We start from the raw sequence: 24,976 nt of genomic DNA, 5'->3' as shown, positions 1-24,976 counted from the left end.
TCTAAGCGCCGCTGTTCACCTAACTTGGAGATAAATGCAACCAAACGCCATCCGGATACTCAGGGTTCCCACCTCACAAAACCCTGCAGATCCCGCAAATCAACTGCAGGGCTGCAGCAAACTCCGAACTCCGTCCTAATTTGGGACATTCCAGCCTTCCATAGGGTGATCTCCGTAGCCGCCGCATAAAGGTAAACAAGACACATCTGCTCAATGAAGATTCTGAGTGGATTCCATAATGAAAGAGCAATGGCCGCTCCAAACAGTTACGGAGGACGCTGTGAGCTGGTCCTGCTGTGTGCGCTCCTGGGCATGCTGTGGGAGATGGGGACGGGACAGATTCACTATTCCGTGCCAGAAGAGAGCGACAAAGGATCCTTCGTGGGAAACATCTCCAAGGACCTGGGGCTGGAGTCACAAGAACTGGCAAAGCACGGAGTCCGCATCGTCTCCAGAGGTAGGACGCAGCTTTTTGCTCTAAACCAGCGAGGTGGCAGCTTGGTCACCGCAGGCAGAATAGACCGGGAGGAGCTCTGCGCTCAGAGCACTCGGTGTCTTGTAAATATCAACATCCTGATTGAGGATAGAGGAAAACTTTTTGGGATAGAAATAGAAATCACTGATATCAATGATAATAACCCAAAATTCCAGGCCGAAAATATGGAAATAAAAATTAACGAAATGGCTGTGCCTGGCACACGTTATCCACTCCCAGAGGCTGTTGACCCAGATGTGGGCTTGAATTCCCTGCAGAGCTACCAGCTCAGCCCCAATCACCACTTCTCCCTGGACGTGCAAACTGGGGAGGACGGAACTATAAGCCCTGAGTTGGTGCTAGAGCACGGCCTGGACCGGGAGGAAGAGGCTGCTCACAACTTGGTGCTCATCGCCTCGGATGGAGGGGAACCTCGTCGCTCCAGCTCAGTGCACATCAAAGTGACAGTGCTGGATGTGAATGACAATGCCCCGGTGTTTGCTCAACCGATTTACCGAGTGACAGTCCCAGAGAATGTGCCCCCTGGCACCCTACTGCTTACTGTAAGAGCTAGTGACCTGGATGAGGGAGCCAATGGAGAAGTGGCATATAAATTCTGGAAAATTAGTGAAAAACAATCTCCGTTATTCCACCTTAATGAAAACACTGGAGAAATATCAACAGCAAAGACTCTAGATTATGAAGAATGTGCACTTTATGAAATGGAAATACATGCTGAAGATGTGGGGGCTCTTATGGGGAAGACCAAAGTGCTCATTTCAGTGGAAGACAGAAATGACAATAGACCTGAAGTGACTGTTACATCTTTGTTTAGCCCAGTCTTGGAAAATACTCTTCCTGGAACAGTAATTGCCTTCTTAAATGTGCATGACCGAGACTCTGGGGAAAATGGTCAAGTTGTCTGTTACATACATGACAATTTGCCTTTTCAACTAGAAAAGTCAATAGATAACTATTATAAATTAGTGACATGGAAATATTTGGACCGAGAAAAGATCTCCATGTACAACATCACAGTGATGGCCTCAGACCTAGGAACCCCACCTTTATCTACTGAAACTCATATCATTCTGCAAGTGGCAGACACCAATGACAATACACCCGCTTTCTCTCATGCCTCCTACTCAGCCTATATTTCAGAGAACAACCCTAGAGGAGCTTCCATCTTCTCTGTGACTGCACACGATCCTGACAGTGGCAAGAATGCCCAGATCACTTATTCCCTGATGGAGGACACTACCATGGGGGCACCTCTCTCCTCTTACATCTCCATCAACTCTGACACTGGTGTGCTGTATGCACTGTGTTCCTTCGACTATGAGCAGATCAGAGACTTACAGCTACTGGTGATTGCCAGGGACAATGGAGAACCTCCACTCAGTAGCAATGTGTCTGTGAGTCTGTTCATTCTCGACCAGAATGATAACATGCCTGAAATTCTGTACCCCTCACTCCCCACTGATGGTTCCACTGGTGTGGAGCTGGCACCCCGCTCTGCAGAGCCTGGCTACCTGGTGACCAAGGTGGTGGCAGTGGACAGAGACTCAGGCCAGAACGCCTGGCTGTCCTACCGCCTGCTCAAGGCCAGTGAGCCAGGGCTCTTTGTGGTGGGGCTGCACACAGGCGAGGTGCACACTGCGCGTGCCCTGCTGGACAGAGATGCGCTCAAGCAGAGCCTGGTGATAGCAGTCCAGGACCATGGCCAGCCCTCTCTCTCAGCCACTGTCACCCTCACTGTGGCCGTGGCAGACAGCATCCCAGATGTCTTAGCTGACCTGGGCAACACCAAGAACCCCACCAACTCTGATGATTCAGACCTCACATTGTACCTGGTAGTGGCTGTGGCCATTGTCTCCTGTGTCTTCCTTGCATTTGTGATTGTGCTTCTGGTGCTCAGACTGTGGAGATGGCACAAGTCTAGTCTGCTTCAGCCTTCAGGCAGAGGGTTGGTGAGCCTGCCAGCCTCAAGCTTTGTGGGTGTGGAAGGAGTACAGGCGTTCCTGCAGACCTACTCCCACGAGGTCTCTCTCACTGCAGACTCAGGGAAGAGTCATCTGATATTCCCACAGCCCAATTATGCTGACACACTCATAAGCCAGGAGAGCTGTGAGAAAAACAGTTCTTTATTAACATCCATAGATTTTCATGAAAGTAAGGATGAGGCTGCTTCTGTACAGGTGAGTTCAGTTTTTGTTTATATTTATTTCTGATGAATTTAAAAAAATAAATTTATGTGTTTAGAAGCATATATTACGAAGAAAATTTAAAATATTTTAAGTTAGCCCTGGCTGGTGTAGCTCAGTATTTTGAGCATGGGCCTGCAAACTAAGGGATCGCAGTTCGATTCCCAGTCAGGGCACATGCCTGGGTTGCAGGCCAGTTCCCAGCAGGGGACACATGAGAGGCAACCATTCATTGATATTTCTCTCCCTCTCTCCTTTTCTTCCCCTCTAAAGATAAATGAATAAAATCTTTAAAACTAAATAAATAATTCTAAAAAATATTTTCATTTATACCACAAAATTTTAGGGGTTATTTTAGTGGTGATAGTATAAAATTGAGCTCTAACTATCATAGTTTGCTTCATTTACTTCCCAAAAGATTGGGCACAACTGTTTAAATGTGATCTCAATCTTTTAAAGACTTCCATATTCTACAATAATTATGACTTATCATTTCTTCACTTAAGAAGTCGTTGCCCAACCACGGAAGGTAAGTTTGTTTTATATATAGGACTATATATGTTCCTCAGTTAGAACTGAGGGGAAATTATTGAGATTCCTAAATCCTTGGATAAGCTTAGTAGAAATAAAATACATCAGAATTTTTAGCATTGTCTTCAGGGTTTGAACCTAAAACTAAGCTCTGAAAGATTCCTTCACTTGAAACTGCTTTTCTGAACCCTGCGTATGCATTGGTGCCCTTCAAAACTTTAATGCTTCTTATATTTCCAAATGTAAACATATTTGCAATGGTGGATCCTGGTGGTAGGTTTGACCGGTCTCTAAATGTTGAGTTTGTGTGTTAGTGGTCACCCAGCCTCAAACAAATAGAGACATGGAATCTAAAGTCTAAAAGAGCCATTGCCCCTTCCCCAAAAACAAACCAACAAAATCAGCTTTGAAGTAAAATGTAGTTTTAAACTGTTGAAAGAGACTTTTGTAACATACAGAAGACCATGTTTCAGTAGAATTCCAATTAGCGTTTTGATGGCGCAGCCATGTGAAACACGCGGCATTCTATGGTAAGAGAGTTTGAGAACGTTGGATCAAAGAACAGAAATTGCGTGTACACAAATTCTAAACAAGCTAATCAATTCAATTAAATATGATTCTGTCTGAACTATGTGTATGTCTTCTGTATTCCTTATTATAGCATTTTAAAAAGATTTTATTTATCTTTAGAGAGAGGGGAAGGGAGAGATAAAGAGAGGGAGAGAAACATCATTGTGTAGTTGCCTCTCACACGCTCCCTGCTGGGGCCCTGGCCTGCAACCGAGGCATGTGCCCTGACTGGGGATTGAACTGGCGACCCTTTGGTCGCAGGCCGGCACTCAATCCACTGAGCCACACCAGCCAGGGCCCTTGTTATAGCATTTTAATGAATGCCAACCCCTGATTTTCACCATCAGGTGAAAGGAGAAAATACAATAATTCATTTGTTAGTAAAAAAAGGCATTTCCCAAGGATGGTGCAGTGTTCCCTCCTATTTTGCAAATACAGTTGGTGGGGTTTTTATTTTCTGTAATGTTTCTGTAAATTTCTATTTTCTATAATGTTTGGGTGCACAGTCATTTAAGGTGACAACTACCTTATTGACACGTTGCAATTTTAAAAAGTATGTGGAAAGTTGCCTTGATAAAAAATAAAATTCTTACCCTTAGTCAAAACATTCATTAATTTAAAAAATAAAATGAAGTAATTAGAACAAAATATCTCTATATTCAGTAAATTTATTGAAATATACTTATCACGAGCTCAATTCCTCCAATTCCAAAGTCATTACTTCAGTATAACATAGGTACATAAATAAGAAAGTAATGCAGCCCGTTGGAATATCCCTTTGTGACTTTCTATTGAAGAACGGATAAACACTTCCCCAGTAACCTTTAAGAGTAACTTACATATTGGGTATGACATAAGCCAAATAATTTTGAGATATGAAGAAGAGGATGAAGTAAATCATTCCTAGGCTACATCATAGGGATGGTTTTTACTGAACGAATGCTTCCTGAGGAGTCAGAAGAGTAAAAGGAAATTATTTTAATAGAGTATTGATATTATCAAAAGGAGGAGATGTTTGAGGATTGGTAGAAAATCACACAGCTTTACCAGTAATTTTAACAGTATTGACATTCTCTTAACATCAGTTAAGAGATGTGTGATGTGAAATAGCACTAATTATGTGGAAATGTTGGGGCAAAACACAGGAATCAATAAAAGAAAGTCAGAATTTATTTCACATGTCATAGCTAATACAGATATAAATTTGTGATGACCTGGCTGGTGTAGCTCAGCAGATTGAGGACAGGCCTGTGAAGCAAAGGGTTGCCAGTTCGATTCCTAGTCAGGGCACATGCCTGGGTTGCAGGCCAGGTCCCCAATAGGGGATGCATGAGCGGCAACCACACATTGATGTTTCTCTCCCACTCTTTCTCCTTCCCTTCCTCTCTCTCTAAAAATAAATAAATAAAATATATTTTAAAAAGATATGAATTTTAAATCAGTAGATGGTAAAGTCTGAGGGCAATACCTGTCTCTGATCCATTGTTATATTGCCGCGAATAAGAACAGAACTTAGTGCAAGGCAAGAGTCCGATGTAGTGGCCTGGCCGGTGTAGCTCAGTGGACTGAGTGCGGGCTGTGAACTGAAGGGTCACTGGTTCGATTCCCAGTCAGGGCACATGCCTGGGTTGCAGGCCAGGTCCCCAATGAGGGACGCGCGAGAGGCAACCACACATTAATGTTTCTCTCCTTCTCTTTCTCTTTCCCTTCTCCTTTCTCTAAGAAAACAAAAAAATTTTTAAAGAGCTTAATATAGGTCTGTAGAATGGTGAAATGAATGCACCAATACAAGGTGAGAAAAAGTGGATTTACAGTTGTGAGCACAAGTTTCTTCTCGTATTACTATTAAGTATTGTATATTTTCCATGTGAGTAACTGTAAACCTACTTTTGCTCCACGCTGTATATGTAGGTTTGTAGAAAAACCCAACATAATATGTCTAATAATTTGAAAACTAGAGTAAAGGTACCTTAAAAAGGACCTTATAATGTAAGATATAAATATATATTTTTTTTAAAAAAGGGCTTGTACAGTCAAGCACACGATGATGTTCGAAATGACTGTAACTGGTTAGCCTGAAGCCGCAAAGGCTGCAGTTTCCTGCCGCGGACTCTGGGCGCCGCTGTTGGCCAGAGTGCTGAGCTTGGAGGGCGCTCGCCTCGCGCAGCCGCAGCTCACTTCCCTCGTCTCGGACTCGCCAGAGCCAGCCTTTCCACCGTGTCCTCCAGTGGAAAGGAAGAACCCTCACCCCCACGCAGGAGGTAAAGCCTGCTCGGAGCTCGGGACATCTGCCACACAGAGATTACTGGTCACCCGGCGTCCTCGGGCCGGTGAGCAAGCTGAGGGGAGCCAGAGGGATGGGGAGCGGCGCTGGGCTCAGGGGCTGGGCAGAGCGGCGGCCCCTGCTCTTTCCCTTGCTGCTGTCTTTGTTCTGCCCGGGGCTCTCGGAGCCGACCCGCTACAGGATTCCCGAGGAAATGCCCGAGGGCTCGGTGGTGGGGCACCTCGCCAAGGACCTGGGACTCAGTGTCCACGAGTTACCGACCCGAAAGCTGCGAGTGGGTTCTGAGAAGCCTTACTTCGCTGTGAGCGCGGAGCGCGGGGAGTTACTTGTGAGCAGCAGGCTGGACCGGGAGCAGATATGCGGGAAGAAGCCAGTCTGTGCTCTGGAATTTGAGGCTGTTGCTGAAAATCCATTGAACTTTTTCCACGTGAGTGTGGAGATCGAGGATATTAATGATCACACCCCCAAATTCTTGCAGAATTCCTTTGAGCTGCAAATTAGTGAGTCCACACTGCCAGGCACGAGATTTATATTAGAAGTAGCGGAAGATGGAGACATTGGCCTAAACTCTTTGCAGAATTATAAACTCTCTCTCAGCCCTAGTTTCTCATTGATAAATAAGGAGAAACAAGATGGTAGTAAATACCCAGAACTGAAATTGGAGAAACCCTTAGACCGGGAACAGCAGAGTTATCATCGGTTAGTTCTTTCTGCTTTGGACGGCGGAGATCCACCCCTAAGCGGCACTACAGAACTCAGGATCCAGGTCACTGATGCCAATGATAACCCCCCTGTATTCAACCAGGACGTATACAGAGTCAGTCTACGAGAAAACGTGCCCGCGGGCACCTCTGTCCTGCAAGTGTCAGCCACCGACCTGGACGAAGGTGCCAACTCAGAAATAACTTATTCCTTCTACAGAACTGGGCAAGTTTTCCATCTGAATTCAAAGAGTGGGGAAATTACCACTTTAAGGACACTGGATTTTGAAGAAATCAAAGAATATTCTATAGTAGTGGAAGGAAGGGATGGTGGAGGATTGGCTGCACAATGTACAGTTGAAATTACCATTCAAGATGAAAATGACAACATTCCAGAAATTACATTCCATTCTCTAGTAGAAATGATTTTGGAAAACTCAGTGCCAGGAATGTTAATTGCATTGATCAAAATACATGACCAGGATTCTGGGGAAAATGGGGAAGTTAATTGTAGATTAGAAGGTGAAGTCCCTTTTCAGATAATCTCTTTGTCCAAAAGTTCATATAAATTGGTAACAGACGGAACCCTTGACCGGGAGCAGACCCCTGAGTACAACGTCACCATCACAGCTACTGACAAGGGCAAACCTCCCCTCTCCTCCAGCACCACCATCACCCTGCACATCACCGACGTCAATGACAACCCTCCCATTTTCCAACAGTCCTCCTACCTGGTTCATGTGCCAGAAAACAACCCGCCCGGGACCTCCATTGCGCAGGTCAGCGCCTCAGACCCCGACCTGGGGCCCAACAGCCTCATCTCCTACTCCATCGTGGCCAGCGACCTGGAGCCACAGGCGCTGTCCTCCTACGTGTCCGTGAACGCGCAGAGCGGCGTGGTGTTCGCGCAGCGCGCCTTCGACCACGAGCACCTGCGCGCCTTCCAGCTGACCCTGCAGGCCCGCGACCAGGGCTCCCCAGCGCTCAGCACCAATGTCAGCCTGCGCGTGTTGGTGACAGACCGCAACGACAACGCGCCAAGGGTGCTTTACCCGGCGCTGGGTCCCGACGGCTCTGCGCTCTTTGACACAGTGCCTCGCGCCGCGCAGCCGGGCTACCTGGTCACCAAGGTGGTGGCGGTGGACGCGGACTCGGGACACAATGCCTGGCTGTCCTACCACGTGCTGCAGGCCAGCGATCCTGGACTGTTCAGCCTGGGGCTGCGCACTGGCGAGGTGCGCACAGTGCGTGCTCTGGGTGAAAGGGACGCGGTCCGCCAGCGCCTGCTGGTCGCTGTGCGTGACGGGGGACAGCCCCCTCTCTCGGCCACTGCCACGCTGCTCCTGGTCTTTGCCGACAGCCCTCAAGAGGTCCTGCCAGATCTCAGTGACCATCACACATCCTCTGACCCCCAGGCTGAGCTGCAGTTTTACCTGGTGGTGGCCTTGGCCTTGATCTCCGTGCTCTTCCTCCTGGCGGTGATTCTGGCGGTGGCCCTGCGCCTTCGACGCTCCTCCAGCCCCACCACCTGGAGTTGCTTCCAGCCGGGTCTCTGTGCTAAGACTGGACCTGTGGTTTCCCCCATCTACAGTGAAGGGACTTTACCTTACTCCTACAATCTGTGCGTTGCCCAAGCTGGAAAGACAGAGTTCAATTTTCTAAAATGTAAGGAGCAGTTGAGTTCAGGACAAGATGTACCTTGTGGTGATTCATCTGGGGCCTTATTTCCACTTTGTAATTCCAATGAGTCAACTTCCCATCCTGAAACACTAGCAGCGGTGAGTTTTATTTAAGTGTCTACTCCTTTTCATCATCTACCCAATTTTTCACATTTATATGAAACGTATTTCCAATTGTGGTGAGTTGTCTTAGCCTGACAGGAAGCTGTACTTCCATGCGTCAAGGGAAGTGGCGAATTGAAAGTAGTTATGCTTGGCAAAATAGAGTTACCTTACCAAAGCTTGGACTTACAAAATAGTGAGAGTGTGCTCTTCTTTCACGGCAAAAGTATCGTACCAAAATATATTTAATCCTCACCTGAGGATTCGTTTCTTGATTGTAAAGAAGGTGAGAAGGAGGGAAGGGTAGAGACAAAGAGAAACACCAGTGTAAGAGAAACACAATTGGTTGCCTCTCTCCTTCGTGCCGCGGTGGGGGTGAGGGTGAGGGTGGATGGAAGCAACATAGATATGTGATGTGCACTGACCTGGGATGGAACCTACAACCTTCTGATGTATGGATGAGGCTCCAATCAGCTGAGCATCCAGCCAGGGCAATTTTGGACTAATTTCTTACCTCTTTTTCAGAACCATTGAAATGTACTAATTAATTTTCTCATTGCTTATTTAACATTTTAAAATTTTTGTTATAAGTAAACATTAAAGGAAGCAATCATTTAAATCATCCTTGAGCAAAGAAAATACTACCAGGTATTTTTCTTCACTGATTTCACTGGTACTGTTTCTGTCCCTTTTTTATGTTAATTCATCGTGTCTAATTCCTTATATCTACATATTTATAGTTCTTTGAATCCCTTAAAATTGTAAGAAAAATAATCTGCATGTGTTGTGTGCGTATGTGAGAATGAGACTCAGTGAACTCACTAGAAAAATCAAAATCATTATCTAAGTTCCTTCAAGTTTTCTTGAATGTAAACTCTTCCTCTTCCTCTTTATGGTTATCAGAAGGAGAAACTTGATAAAAGAAAAGGAAATACTATTGCCTCTATCACTTACTCTCATCCCTGAGTTATATTTTTAAAGATGATAAAGGGGGAAAGGCACTAGATCTGTCTTATTATTTGGAGCCTTAAACATTAGTAACTAGAACTTTCCTCATCATCATTTTATCTGTAGAAGAGAAGGAGAATGCTAAATTTTCCATTTTAAAGGGAAAAAGTTCCAATTTCATGCATAGATAAATTTACCATTCAATGAGTACCAGTCTTTTGCTTGGTTTCCCCTAGGAACTGCCTTAGTAAGTGGTGTCTTTACAAACTGCTGAAAGAAGTGTCTTGTAATGGCACTTACTTTTTACTTTCTAGAGGTAATAATTTGTCTATGTCTTGTGTTCTTTTTAAATTTTTTTAAAAGATTTTATTTTTATTTATTTCTATTTAGAGAGAGGAGAAAGGTGGGAGAACAACAGGGAGAGAAACATCAATGTGTGGTTGCCTCTCACATGGCTCCCACTGGAGACCTGGCCCGCAACCCAGGCACGTGCTGTGACTGGGAATTAAACCAGTGACACTTTGGTTCACAGCCCACGCTCAACACACTGAGCTACACCAGCCAGGGCTGTCTTGTGTTCTTTTCCCAAAATTATTACGTAAGTTTCAGTAACTCTGAGAATAAGAAATGTAAGACTACTTTAAAACTGCATGATTTCTTGATGAGAGAATTGAAATGAAAAGCTGCTTTTCAGTGTATGTTCATTGGAATCTTCCAAATGCATTAGGTATTCATATAGAACACTTTTTAAAAATGAAGCAGCATTAGCCCTGGCTGGTGTAGCTCAGTGGATTGAGCGCAGGTCTGCGAACCAGAGGATCACAGTTCGATTCCCAGTCAGGGCACATGCCTAGGTTGCAGGCCAGTTCCCAGCAGGGGATGCACTAGAGGCAACCATACATTGATGTTTCTCTCCCTCCTTCCTCTCTAAAGATAAATAAAATATATTTTTAAAAATGAAGTACCATAAATTTTACAATCATAAATATGTACAATTTAAAAACCAATGCTTTTTAAGTTTAGCAATATGAGGTGAGAAAGTCTATTACTACTGCCTAATTATTTTTGTAAGTAAAAATTTAAGGAAAGCTTACTCAAGAAATTTTACTATCAAAATAACTAACCTTATATAATAACTTGAAAATGAAAAATCTATACATATATATGCATTCAATATAAGTTATGTAAGATACATACATGTCTAAAATTAAAAATAGAGAGAAAGCCAAATTATATCCAGAACTAAAGTTAATTTGATATTAAGAAAAATGGAAATTTAGTAACATACTTAATAGAAATTCCATTCCACTTCATTCTCAACTAAGATATCCATAAAGATGACTTCTTCTGAAATATGAATACAAGAAACAGAAATCTAAAAATCATAGAAGAGAGTAGTGTTGTCATTCAGTCATCTCTGATAAATACTGGATTGCGTATCTCAGTGAGTGTAGTAATGGCTTAGGACTCTGAGCGTCGCTGTTCACCAACTCTAAGGAAAGCTCCAAGGGCTGCATCCGGATATTATACTCTGAAACTACATAAAGCCTGGCGGACCCCTCAAAACGAGTCTGGGACTGCAACAGAATTCAGACTCTTAATCCGAGCACTCCGGGTTTCTCCTGAGGAAAGCCATCACCATAATTTGCAGGAGGGAAAAAGAACCTAAGGAGTCAGTGTGCACAGAAAGCAGTCTGAAAAAATCCGGAGTGAAGCAACCATGGCGGCTCCAATGAATAGCCCGAACCACAGAGGACTGGTCCTGCTGTGCCTTTTCCTGGGGAGATTGTGGGAGATCCGGGCCAGCCAGATCCGCTACTCCGTGCCTGAAGAGACAGTAAAAGGCTATATTGTGGGCAACATCTCCAAGGATTTGGGGCTGGAGCCCCGGGAACTGGCGGAGCGTGGAGTCCGCATCGTCTTCAGAGGTAGGACGAAGCTTTTTGCTCTGAACCTGGGAAGTGGCGGCTTGGTCACCGCAGGCAGGATAGACCGGGAGGAGCTCTGTGCCCAGAGCGCACGATGTCTGTTTAACTTTAAAGTCCTGGTTGAAGACAGAGTGCAACTTTATGGAATAGAAATAGAAGTCACAGATGTGAACGACAATGCTCCAAAATTCCAGGCTGAAAATCTGGAAATAAAAATTAACGAAATCACTGTGCCTGGCACACGTTATCCACTCCCAGAGGCTGTTGACCCAGATGTGGGCTTGAATTCCCTGCAGAGCTACCAGCTCAGCCCCAATCACCACTTCTCCCTGGACGTGCAAACTGGGGAGGATGGAACAATGAACCCAGGGCTGGTCTTAGAGTTCGCCCTGGACCGGGAGGAAGAGGCTGCTCACAACTTGATGCTCATCGCCTCGGATGGAGGGGAACCTCGTCGCTCCAGCTCAGTGCACATCAAAGTGACAGTGCTGGATGTGAATGACAATGCCCCGGTGTTTGCTCAACCGATTTACCGAGTGACAGTCCCAGAGAATGTGCCCCCTGGCACCCTACTGCTTACTGTAAGAGCTAGTGACCTGGATGAGGGAGCCAATGGAGAAGTGGCATATAAATTCTGGAAAATTAGTGAAAAACAATCTCCGTTATTCCACCTTAATGAAAACACTGGAGAAATATCAACAGCAAAGACTCTAGATTATGAAGAATGTGCACTTTATGAAATGGAAATACAGGCTGAAGATGGTGGTGGGTTGAAGGCGTGGACAAAAGTGCTCATTTCGGTGGAAGATGTGAATGACAATAGACCAGAAGTGATCGTTACATCTCTGTTTAGTCCAATCAGGGAAGATGCTCCTCAAGGAACTGTACTCGTTCTTTTCAATGCACATGACCGGGACTCTGGGAAGAATGGTCAAGTTGTTTGTTCCATCCAGGAGATCCTACCTTTTCAGCTAGAAAAGTCAATAGAAGACTATTACAGATTGTTGACATCCAAAATTCTTGATCGAGAAAAAACTTCTGAATATAACATCACAGTGACTGCAACAGACAGAGGAACACCACCCCTGTCCACAGAAATTCACTTCACTGTGCACCTGGTTGACATCAATGACAATTCACCCTCCTTCTCTCAAACCTCCTATTCAGTCTATCTCCCCGAGAACAACCTTAGAGGCACCTCCATCTTCTCTGTGACAGCCCATGACCCTGACAGCAATGAGAATGCCCGAGTTATTTTCTCCTTGGCTGAAGACACCATCCAAGGGAAACCTCTCTCTTCCTATGTCTCCATCAACTCAGACACTGGTGTGCTTTATGCACTTTGCTCCTTCGACTATGAGCAGTTTCGGGACCTACAGATGCAGGTGATTGCCACTGATAGTGGGCACCCACCACTCAGCAGCAATGCATCTCTAAGTCTGTTTGTTCTGGACCAGAATGACAATGCTCCAGAGATTCTGTACCCCTCGCTCCCCACTGATGGTTCCACTGGTGTGGAGTTGGCACCCCGCTCTGCAGAGCCTGGCTACCTGGTCACCAAGGTGGTGGCAGTGGACAGAGACTCAGGCCAGAACGCCTGGCTGTCCTACCGCCTGCTCAAGGCCAGCGAACCAGGGCTCTTTGTGGTGGGGCTGCACACGGGCGAGGTGCGCACTGCAAGGGCCCTACAGGACAGAGACTCACTCAAGCAGAGTCTGGTGGTGGTGGTCCAGGACCATGGACAGCCTCCTCTCTCAGCAACTGTCACACTCACTGTGGCAGTGGCTGACAGCATCCCAGAAGTCCTGGCTGATCTGAGCAGCCTTGAGCCCTCTGCCAACCCTGATGACTCCAGACTCACTCTGTACCTGGTGGTGGCAGTGGCTGCTGTGTCCTGTATCTTTCTGGCCTTTGTCATCTTGCTGCTGGCACTCAGACTGCGGCGCTGGCACATGTCACGTCTGCTCCAGGCTTCAGGAGGGGGTTTGGCAGGTGTGCCCACCTCACACTTTGTGGGCGTGGACGGGGTGCAGGCGTTCCTGCAGACCTATTCCCACGAGGTCTCCCTCACTGCGGACTCTCGGAAGAGTCACCTGATCTTCCCACAACCCAACTACGCAGATACGCTCATCAGCCAGGACAGCTGCGAGAAAAAGGATCCTTTGTGCCTTTCAGATGATTCCAGGTTTCCTATAGAAGACACCCCTTTGGTTCCAGTGAGTTTAATTTTTTTCTTTACTTTTGATTACAATTGGTTTTCTCTGCAAGTGTTTGCACTTAAGAGAGGATGTGTTGATATTTACATGTTTCTCAACATTTAAGTTTTTACTGGGCCCAATTTTTGTTCTGCGTACACCACTGACATAATTTTCATTTTCTCGTAATAGTTAACTGGGTCACTGAAACCTTTGGGGGCTGCTCATGATTTAGCATTAACATGAGCTTTTTGTTGTTTTTTAAAAAAAATATATTTTATTCATTTATTTTTAGAGAGGGGACGGGAAGGAGAAAGAGTGGGAGAGAAACATCAATGTGTGGTTGCCTCTCATGTGTCCCCCACCGGGGACCTGGCCTGCAACCCAGGCATGTGCCCTGACTGGGAACTGAACCAGCGACCCCTTGCTTCACAGGCCTGCACTCAGTCCACTGAGCTACACCAGCCAGGGCATATGAGCTTTTGGGATGGGGTTCCTTGATTAGTTACCCTAGATCACTATTAATTTTAGGGCTGGTTTTCCCTTCCTGAAACTTATTGTCATCTCCAATGGCCACATTGTGAAATTCTTACTTGAAAAAGATTACTACAGTCCTGGCTGGTGTAGCTCAGTGGATTGAATGTGGGCCTGCGAACCAAAGGATTGCGGTTCGATTCCCAGTCAGGGCACATGCCTGGGTTGTGGGCCAGTTCCCAGTGGGGGACACATGAGAGGCAACCATACATTGATGTTACTTTCCCTTTGTCCTTCCCTTCCCCGTTTAAAAAATAAATAAAATCTTTAAAAAAACAACAACAAAAAAACCCAAAACTTGGTAAAAAAAAAAAAGAGAAAAAGATTACTACAGACTATACTATTTTTGTAAGGGTAAATCATTGAGAAGGCAAATGCACTATTCTGAGATAAACAATTGATGGCCCAGGTTTACTGCTTCATCGTCCATTTCCAAGTCTTATTAAAGCATGTTTTATTATTTTAATAGTGTAAATTAACACCCTTGTTTTCATGCCCTCAAAGTTTAATTTCCTAATGCTAGAATGTCACATCGTTAACAGCTCGAAACTCTTATTCCCTACACTTTACGCATGCTCAAGAGGTATTTCTGAGACTGAACACTCTGAATGGACAAAACAAGGAAAATAAAAATTATTCTTCAACTATGTTATCTATGGCTCAATTCTTCAACCTTTGAGGCCTGAAATAAATCTGTTTATGGGAGGTGATTTAGGAAAATATCCTCAGAAATTGCTAGGGAGGTTCTAAGAACACTTTACTGGTTTTTTGGCTATCAAGAAAAGAATAATGTATTATTTAATTCAGTTTTATATATACTGTCATTTCAAGTAATACATGATACCCTAGATCATTTCATAATGATCTAGAAGACTTTCATAATAAGCTCTGAAGCTGACTCAAAATGCTATTCTAAACATGCTGAGTATAAGGGCTAATATGTGAATCTATTATAACATACAGGCAGTATAATTATTTTAAATACTCTCTATTCCTAAGCTACTACAGACAAAGTAAATCATCATTCATGGTCACATGTTTAACTGTACAGTAAAGACATCTTTCAGTTAAAGTTTCTGCCCTGGGGGTGACCTTTAGTACTCAGCATTCATAAATATTAAAAATGTGTATGATTTGAAAGAGGTTAATAAAAAGTATTGCTGAAGGCTTTTACGCGATGATAGGTAACTACTATTCTCTACTATAAAATGTCACTGCCTGTAGAAACGGAACACAAGGCTCACTGGATGGATAATTGAACACAGTGTGGAAAATGGTAAATTCTAGTTTTCTTAAGATAGGCAGGACTTTGCATTGGCAAGAGATTATATAACATATATACATATATATATTCCTTTTAAAGTTCCTTTTATACAGATGAAATTCCTTTATCTTTAATGTCTCATTCACTTTAATGTCTCATCTTTTGAAAAGTGTATTAAAATATGTTGAATTTGCTTTAAATTAATGGGGGAAGGTATTGGATATTAAACAAGATGGTCTTGTGTTGATCATTTTTGCACTATAATGATCCCTACTTTTGTATAAGTTTGAAATATTCTATGGTAAATTTTATGAATTTTATGAGTATATAGGCATCCAATGTAAAATAAAATTCGGGGTCATTATATAAATGCATTTTTTAAGAGAGAAATATATATTGTGGAATATAAATTGAACACTAAAAAGTCAGACTGCAGTTCCACAAGGGGACTCTGGGCGCCGCTGTCGGCCAGTGCAGGGCGAGCGCTGATGCTCAGGATTCCTCGGCCTCCAGCCCAGGATTTCCTGCGCAGCCTCCGACACAGAGGGAAACCCGCTTACACTAGGGCTCCCGGCTGCGCAGACTCGCCCTGCAGAAGCGGAATCCCAGCCCCAAGACTGGGGTCTCCGCCTGTCCTGGGCTGAGTGCTCTTCCAGTGCGGTAGTGAGCACCTTCTCCAACTGGAAAGACTGAGACCCAGCGGCAACTAGAGCGCAAGATGGGAGGGAGCTGCGCGCAGAGGTGCGGAGCCAGCCGGCTGCAGGTACTGTTTCCCCTCCTGCTGCCTTTGTTCCACCGCGCGTTCTGCGAGCCGATCCGCTACTCGATTCCCGAGGAGCTGGCCAAGGGCTCGGTGGTGGGGAACCTCGCCAAAGATCTAGAGCTCAGCGTTCTGGATGTATCAGCTCGGAAGCTGCGGGTTAGCGCGGAGAAGCTGCTTTTCAGTGTAGATGCGGAGAGCGGGAACTTACTGGTGAAGGACCGAATAGACCGTGAGCAGATTTGCAAAGAGAGAAGAAGATGTGAGTTGCAGCTGGAAGCCGTGGTGGAAAATCCCTTGAATATTTTCCATATCATTGTGAATGTTGAGGATATTAATGACCATGCTCCTCAATTCGATAAAAAAGAAATACATTTAGAAATTATTGAATCTGCATCCGCAGGTACACGGATATCCCTTGACCCTGCCATTGACCCTGATATAAACATGAACTCAATTAAAGATTATCAGATAAATCCTAATCCTTATTTCTCATTAATGGTTAGAATTAATTCCGATGGTGGCAAATACCCAGAGTTGTCACTGGAGAAACCCCTAGACCGGGAAGAGCAGGAGTCTCACCGCTTGACATTGACTGCCTTGGATGGAGGGGACCCGCCGCGAAGTGCCACAGTACCAGTAGAAATTTTTGTCAGGGACACCAACGATAACCCCCCGGTGTTCAGCAAAGACGAATATAGAATCAGTATAAGTGAAAATCTGTCCCCTGGGTCCTCCATATTGCAGGTGACAGCCACTGATCAGGACGAGGGGGACAATGCTGAAATAAATTACTACTTCAGGAGCACTGATCAGCGAACGAGGCACACGTTCTCACTGGATGAGAAAACAGGCAAGATAAAGAATAACCAGTCACTGGATTTCGAGGATATGGAAAGATACACTATGGAAGTGGAAGCAAAGGATGGAGGTGGTCTCTCTAGCCAATGCAAAGTGATCATAGAAATCTTAGATGAAAACGACAACAGCCCAGAGATAATTCTCACTTCTCTCTCTAATGAGATTTTGGAGAATTCCCCTCCAGGAACCGTTGTTGCCCTCTTCAAGACTAGGGACCGGGATAATGGAGGAAATGGAGAAGTCATATGTAATATAGGAAGAGATGTTCCTTTCAAGATTTACTCCTCTTCTAATAATTACTACAAGCTGGTGACTGATGGGGTTCTGGACCGAGAGCAGACTCCAGAATACAACGTCACCATCACAGCCACCGACAGAGGCAAGCCGCCCCTCTCCTCCAGCACCACCATCACTCTGCACATCACCGACGTTAACGACAACGCCCCGCTTTTCCAACAGTCCACCTACCTGATCCACGTGCCAGAAAACAACCCACCCGGGACCTCCATTGCGCAGGTCAGCGCCTCCGACCCCGACCTGGGGCCCAACGGCCTCATCTCCTACTCCATCGTGGCCAGCGACCTGGAGCCACAGGCGCTGTCCTCCTACGTGTCCGTGAACGCGCAGAGCGGAGTGGTGTTCGCGCAGCGCGCCTTCGACCACGAGCACCTGCGCGCCTTCCAGCTGACGCTGCAGGCCCGCGACCACGGCTCCCCAGCGCTCAGCACCAATGTCAGCCTGCGCGTGTTGGTGACCGACCGCAACGACAACGCGCCAAAGGTGCTTTACCCGGCGCTGGGTCCCGACGGCTCTGCGCTCTTCGACACAGTGCCGCGCTCCGCGCAGCCGGGCTACCTGGTCACCAAGGTGGTGGCTGTGGACGCGGACTCGGGACACAATGCCTGGCTGTCCTACCATGTGCTGCAGGCCAGCGAGCCTGGACTGTTCAGCCTGGGGCTGCGCACGGGCGAGGTGCGCACAGCGCGAGCTTTGGGTGAAAGGGACGTGGTCCGCCAGCGCCTGCTGGTCGCTGTGCGTGACGGGGGACAGCCGCCTCTCTCGGCCACTGCCACGCTGCTCCTGGTCTTCTCTGACAGCCTACAAGAGGCCCTGCCGGACCTCAGCGAACTTTCTACACCCTCTGACCCCCAGGCTGAGCTGCAGTTTTACCTGGTGGTGGCCTTGGCCTTGATCTCGGTGCTCTTCCTCCTGGCGGTGATTCTGGCGGTGGCCCTGCACCTTCGACGCTCCTCCAACCCATTTGCTCGGGGCTGCTTTCAGCCTGGTCCTTGCTCCAAGTCTGGACTTGTGGTCCCTCCCAACTACAGCGAGGGGACTTTGCCCTATTCCTACAATCTGTGCGTTGCCCAAGCTGGAAAGACAGAGTTTAATTTTCTACAATGTAGTGAGCCCTTGCATTCCACTCAAGACATAGTTTGTGGTGATTCTCCCGGGGCCTTAATTTCACTTCAGGGTGAAAAAGATTTGACTTCACATCCTGAAACCCTCACACCGGTGAGTTTCTTTGTCATGTCTTTTGTAATATTCTACTGATTTCTCATATTTCATTTTTAGATCTATCATCATTTTTAGAAAATCCATAACTAAACACCATCTTGTCATCTCAGTGTTCACTTTTGGCTGATTATATTTTTCAAGATTTACTTGGTTCATAAGTTGCTCTATAATTCAGAAAGAATGTTACTATATTGGAGATAGATATCTTGTCAAGATCAAATTAGCAAACAGAGGCTTGGCTTTTTACCAAACAAATAAATAATAACCTATTAGTTTAAATCTGCTAAGATTTAAACTAATTTTTCTATATCCTTCTATGTTTTTAAAGTTTAATGATATTGGTACTCATTGAATAGCAAAGCAAGTGCTCCTTTGAAAGAAACATTTATTGCAAACAATCTTGTACGTCCATTTAGATATCTTTCTTCATTATTTTAATAAGTTTTTATACTAAGTATTTGAGGGGTTGATGAAAAGACCCATGAATTCCTGAGATTTATGCAAAGTTATAGATGTATACATTTTTCTTGGAAGAGGAGTCAAAATTTTCCATTGCTGAAGTTCCCATGGTCCCTAAAACTTTATACTAACTATCTTAGAGGAAATTTTCTTTTCAATGTTTGGTCCTTCTGGCTTTCTTCTTATATTTACTTATCTTTTCTTGGAGCTCAAGTTGTACTCTTTCCCAGTCTTCTTTCCTCTACATCGCAAGATCAAGAATTTCTAAGAAAGCAAATGAAATGCTCTTGCCTTTACATTTGGTTTCTGTCTTGGATTGTCTGATATAAAATCTCCGAAGACAAAAGATAAAAGATAAAATCCTTGAACAGTTCTACACTTGGGGTATAGTACATAAATACTTCTGAACAGTCTTTTCTCTCTAAGAAAGAAGTGAACCTCTAAGCCCTTCACCTTTGAGGTAGGAACTACTGTTGGGTTGGATGAGCACATACGACTGAATATATGTGAACCACTTTACTTTGGGCTTCCATACAAAACGCCAAGAGAAGAGGTTATTTAAATTGGCATCAGTGCCCCTGATGAAAACAGGTCATTTGACACAAGCACTTATTTCTTTAAAACCTACATCACTATTTCTAACTTCATTTTTGAAAACTGTAGCACTGGAAATTCCTGAACATATATCTCTTTTAATTACAACACAAACATGTTCCTCTTAGAATATTACCTGCTAGATTCATTTAAATAGGTCAAACCAACTTCTAATAGTGTGTGCCTAAAATTAAAAATACATTTTAAAAGATACATGAGCCCTGGCTGGTGTAGCTGAGTGCCTGGGAACCAGAGGATTGCCATTCAATTCCCAGTCAGGGCACATGCCTGGGTTGCAGGCCAGGTCCCAGCAGGGGACGCATGAAAGGCAACCATACATTGATGTTTCTCTCCCTCTCTCCTTCCCCTCTAAAGATAAAGAAATAAATAAAATCTTTTTAAAAAGATACATGAAAGTTCAACAAAAGTATATTAGAAAAGAATATTTTGAAAGTCCTTTGTACTCTTAATGCTAAACACACTTAATTAGTTAATTAATTAAGTCTAAAATAAAAAGATTCTAAGTGAATTGTTAGAGGTATATCTCATAGTTTTTATATGAATATCTAAACATAATTGAACCATTTAAATCTAAATTTTATATAAAATTGTGAGACTTTTCTTAATATATTTATAAGTTCATAGGAAGTAAAATAAATATTACTTACCTCTTAAAGTGAATATATTTCTATTGGAAAAATAAGTGTTGAAGTATATATTTAACCAACCATTTTCATTTAATATTTTATAATATTTTCATTTCACTTTATCCCACTCAGTAAGAAACCTCCTAATAGTAGTTGATTTAATAATATTAGTCGAGCAACCAAAGAAGTAATGTGAAATAAAATCAGCAAAGAGTTGCCTTTGTTTTCTGTGGCGCACGTACATAGTGGGTGCAGTACCTTCTGAGGACTCTGAGCGCCGCTGTTCACCTACGAGGAGAGAAATGCGGGCGCTCGGTTTGGATTCTCAGGGCTCTAGCTACACAAAGCTCCACATTTCTACACACCGGCTCCGAGGATGGAGGGACACTTACTCTAGAATTTAAGGCGCTCAGGCTACAGAGTCTCCCTGCAGCCAAATAGAGAAAAAGGAACCGGTCAAAACGCACAAGGTGCCCAGCGAGGGCACTGCCAGAATTCCGTGACCAAACAACAATGGCCGCTCAAAGGAATCGCGTCCACCGCAGCGCGCTGGTTCTGCTCTGCCTTTTGCTCGGTGTGCCACGGAAGGCTGAAGCCCGGCAGATCCGCTACTCGGTGCCCGAGGAGGTGGACAAAGGCTCCTTCGTGGGCAACATCTCCAAGGACTTGGGGCTGGCGGCCCAGGAGCTGGCGGGGCGCGGAGTCCGCATCGTCTCCAGAGGTAGGACGCAGCTTTTCGCTCTGAACCCGCGGAGCGGCAGCTTGGTCACCGCGGGCAGGATAGACCGGGAGGAGCTCTGCGCTCAGAGTGCGCGGTGTCTGCTGAATTTTAACATTCTCGTGGAAGATAGGGTGAAACTTTTCGGGATAGAAATAGAAGTGACTGATATCAATGATAATGCCCCCAAATTCCAAGCGGAAACTCTAGACATAAAGATTAATGAAAACGTCGCCCCGGGGATGCGTTTTCCTCTCCCGGAAGCTGTGGACCCGGACGTGGGCGTGAACTCCCTACAGAGCTACCAGCTCAGCCCCAATAGGCACTTCTCCCTGGCAGTGCAGAGCCGTGCCAATGGTGCCAAGTACCCGGAGCTGGTGCTGGAGCACGCCCTGGACCGGGAGGAAGAGGCACAGCACCACCTGGTCCTCACAGCCTCCGACCAGGGTGACCCTCTCCGCTCTGGCACGGTCCTCATCAGTGTCATGGTCTTTGATGCAAATGACAACGCACCGGTCTTCACTTTGCCTGAATACCGAGTGACTGTGCCCGAGAACTTGCCTGTGGGTACACAGCTGCTGACGGTCACGGCCACCGACAGGGATGAAGGAGCCAATGGAGAAGTGACATATTCATTCCGAAAATTACCTGACACACAGTTGTTGAAATTCCAACTAAATAAAAATACTGGAGAAATAAAAATATCAGAAAATCTAGATTATGAAGAAACAGGTTTCTATGAAATAGAAATACAAGCGGAAGATGGTGGAGCGTATCTTGCCACCGCGAAAGTGTTGATTACAGTAGAAGATGTAAATGACAACAGTCCAGAGGTGACCATCACATCCCTGTTTAGTCCCCTGAAGGAAGATTCACCTCTAGGGACTGTGATAGCTCTTTTAAACGTGCATGACCTGGACTCTGGGCGGAATGGACAGGTCACTTGTTCCATATCAGGGAATCTGCCATTTAAGTTAGAAAAGTCCATTGACAGTTATTACAGATTGGTGACACACAGGGCCCTGGACAGGGAACAGGTGCCCTCCTACAACATTACTGTAACAGCCACCGACGGAGGAAGTCCACCCCTGTCAACGGAAACTCACTTCACCCTACAAGTGGCAGATATCAATGACAACCCGCCCACCTTCTCTCACATATCCTACTTTACCTATGTCCCAGAGAACAACCCCAGAGGTGCCTCCATCTCCTCAGTGACCGCACTAGACCCAGACAGCAAAGAGAATGGTCAGGTTATTTACTCCCTAGCTGAAGGCACTATCCACGGGGCTCCTCTATCTTCCTACGTCTCCATCAATTCTGACACAGGGGTACTGTATGCACTTCGGTCTTTCGATTATGAGCAGTTTCGGGATCTACAGATGCAAGTGATTGCCACTGATAGTGGGAACCCGCCACTCAGCAGCAACGTGTCACTGAGTCTATTTGTGCTGGACCAGAATGACAACGCTCCAGAGATTCTGTACCCCTCGCTCCCCACGGATGGTTCCACTGGTGTGGAGTTGGCACCCCGCTCTGCAGAGCCTGGCTACCTGGTCACCAAGGTGGTGGCAGTGGACAGAGACTCAGGCCAGAATGCCTGGCTGTCCTACCGCCTGCTCAAGGCCAGCGAGCCAGGGCTCTTTGTGGTGGGGCTGCACACGGGCGAGGTGTGCACCGCGCGTGCTCTGCTGGACAGAGATCCCCTCAAGCAGAGTCTGGTGGTGGTGGTCCAGGACCATGGACAGCCTCCTCTCTCAGCAACTGTCACACTCACTGTGGCAGTGGCTGACAGCATCCCAGAAGTCCTGGCTGATCTGAGCAGCCTTGAGCCCTCTGCCAACCCTGATGACTCCAGACTCACTCTGTACCTGGTGGTGGCAGTGGCTGCTGTGTCCTGTATCTTTCTGGCCTTTGTCATCTTGCTGCTGGCACTCAGACTGCGGCGCTGGCACATGTCACGTCTGCTCCAGGCTTCAGGAGGGGGTTTGGCAGGTGTGCCCACCTCACACTTTGTGGGTGTGGATGGGGTGCAGGCGTTCCTGCAGACCTATTCCCACGAGGTCTCCCTCACTGCGGACTCTCGAAAGAGTCACCTGATCTTCCCACAGCCCAACTATGCAGACACGCTCATCAGCCAGGACAGCTGCGAGAAAAAAGATCCTTTGTCTTTGTTAGACGATTCGAAGTTTCCTATAGAAGATACTCCTTTGGTTCCAGTGAGTTCAATTTTTACTCCTTTCCTTTTATTAAAAAATTTTTTGATTGGATTTGCTTTTAGGTTTGCAGCATGGTGATGGAATTTTTTAATCTTTATTATTTCACTTTTTCCTTTCAATTTTCTTCTTGCTAAAATGCTCCAGAGTAGAACTTGCCTGTTATTAAGGCTATGGTTTTTTTTTTTAAGATTTTATTTATTTATTTATCTTTAGAGGGGACGGGAAGGAGAGGAGAGAAATATCAGTATGGTTGCCTCTGGTGCGCCCCCTGCTGGGAACTGGCCTGCAGCCCAGGCATGTGCCCTGACTGGAATAGAACCTCGATAGTGTGGTTCACAGTCCCGAGCTCAATCTACTGAGCTACACCAGCCAGGCCTTAAGGTTATGTTTTTACTCTCTGGTAAATGTGTGCATAATGGCAATGAGGGTCTTCTGTCATAAGATTGTAACGATTAGCTTTGCAGAGCCTTATATTTTATAGTTTTGTGTGCTGTCCTGTTGGCCACATGCTGAAACCCTAGCTCTGGTTTTGAAGGCAGGTCTTCAAAAATAGGTCTTTTACAAGACCTGTTTTTACAGGTCTTGTAAAAATAGGTAAATATCAGAAACAAATGTGTAAGCATCATGGGACACATAACTCAACACAAAGCCACTCAATGTTGTTCTTCCTCAGGAGAAGGGACCTTTGTGGTTACAGTTTCCAAATGTGCCTTGTGATGACAGTTACAGTTGAATATACTTCCTAGAGATTTAAAATTTTCGCTGATAGTCAATAAGAAACCATAAGAATGTATGCTTAAATTTTTCCAAGTGCGATCATACCTGGTAACACTGCAGCATCCTTTTTGCCTCTAATTCTAGTTTCATACTAAACGTGCTCAACTGGGTTACTGGGAGACACAGAGAAGGTTAAATGAAGTGAATTTCGTATTATGCCCTCTTTGTATTTTTTGTTAGGTTCTCCAATCTCTGAAGCTGAAAACATATGTATATTGATAAGGGAGACAGATTTATTTGTTCATGTTCCCAAGGCCAAGAGCAAGGGCTGTGTGCCAAGAGTATTTCGGTGGCTCCTTCATGTAGTGGAAGGAAGATCCACCTGAATCTCTGAAGTTGAGTCAAAATAAACTTAAAGTCAAGTAAGAAATGTTAAATATGCAGGAGATCTGAAAAAAATATAAGCAGAGAAGAACACAAAATTATTCTAATAAACTATCAGTGGAATTATTGCCGGACCTATCCGGGTCATTGTGGACAGTGATGTACTCATTTGATCTCTTACTTTTAATTTACTACCAACATTCATCTAAATTAATATGGTGGCATAAAGGCAAAGAGTGTCTTAATGTGCCTCAAAATACTTACAAGAACATTACTTTTTTAATGGCATTCAGCATTTGTTCAATGATACTTCTGAATAAGAACACATCCTTTAGGGTCATAGCTATTGACTTTTCAATCATTGAACTGTCACTTAAAATTTCTGTCCATGAGAGTCAAAATTGTTACGCATCCATCTGAAATAATTATTTTATTTTGCAAAATGCAGTTTTTAAAAAACTACTCTGACACGTTAAGCAAATGTTTTTTAAATGTAATTACTTAAAAGCAACACAGAACATTATGGATTATTTCAATCAATATGGCAATGGTTTACATTCTAGTTTCTAACTTCCTAACCAAATATAAGATCAACGATTTTTTAAAAAGCTTTTTGCTTATCTTCAGTACTTTCCTTTGTGGATAATAACTCTTAAAAAAAAACAATGACTCCCTCCGGATGGA

The 24,976-nt window shown here is 44.9% G+C and overlaps 2 protein-coding genes across 2 annotated transcripts in view; both read left to right on the top strand.

Annotated features, from left to right (window-relative positions):
• The window catches only part of LOC119051015 (protocadherin gamma-A6), a 117,004-nt gene that overhangs the window by 20,971 nt on the left and 71,057 nt on the right, over positions 1-24,976 (top strand).
• LOC128627603 (protocadherin gamma-A8-like) lies at positions 214-24,976 on the top strand. Its single transcript, XM_053666458.1, has 2 exons — positions 214-2,673; positions 24,920-24,976. The coding sequence occupies exons 1-2, from the start codon at positions 214-216 to the stop codon at positions 24,959-24,961; spliced, it is 2,502 nt and encodes an 833-aa protein (XP_053522433.1). The 3' UTR covers positions 24,962-24,976.

The sequence above is a fragment of the Artibeus jamaicensis genome, unplaced genomic scaffold, assembly GCF_021234435.1.
Source record: "Artibeus jamaicensis isolate MK-2021 breed Jamaican fruit bat unplaced genomic scaffold, CSHL_Jam_final contig_456, whole genome shotgun sequence".
Lineage (NCBI taxonomy): Eukaryota > Metazoa > Chordata > Mammalia > Chiroptera > Phyllostomidae > Artibeus > Artibeus jamaicensis.
This window is presented reverse-complemented; position numbering and strand designations above follow the sequence as displayed.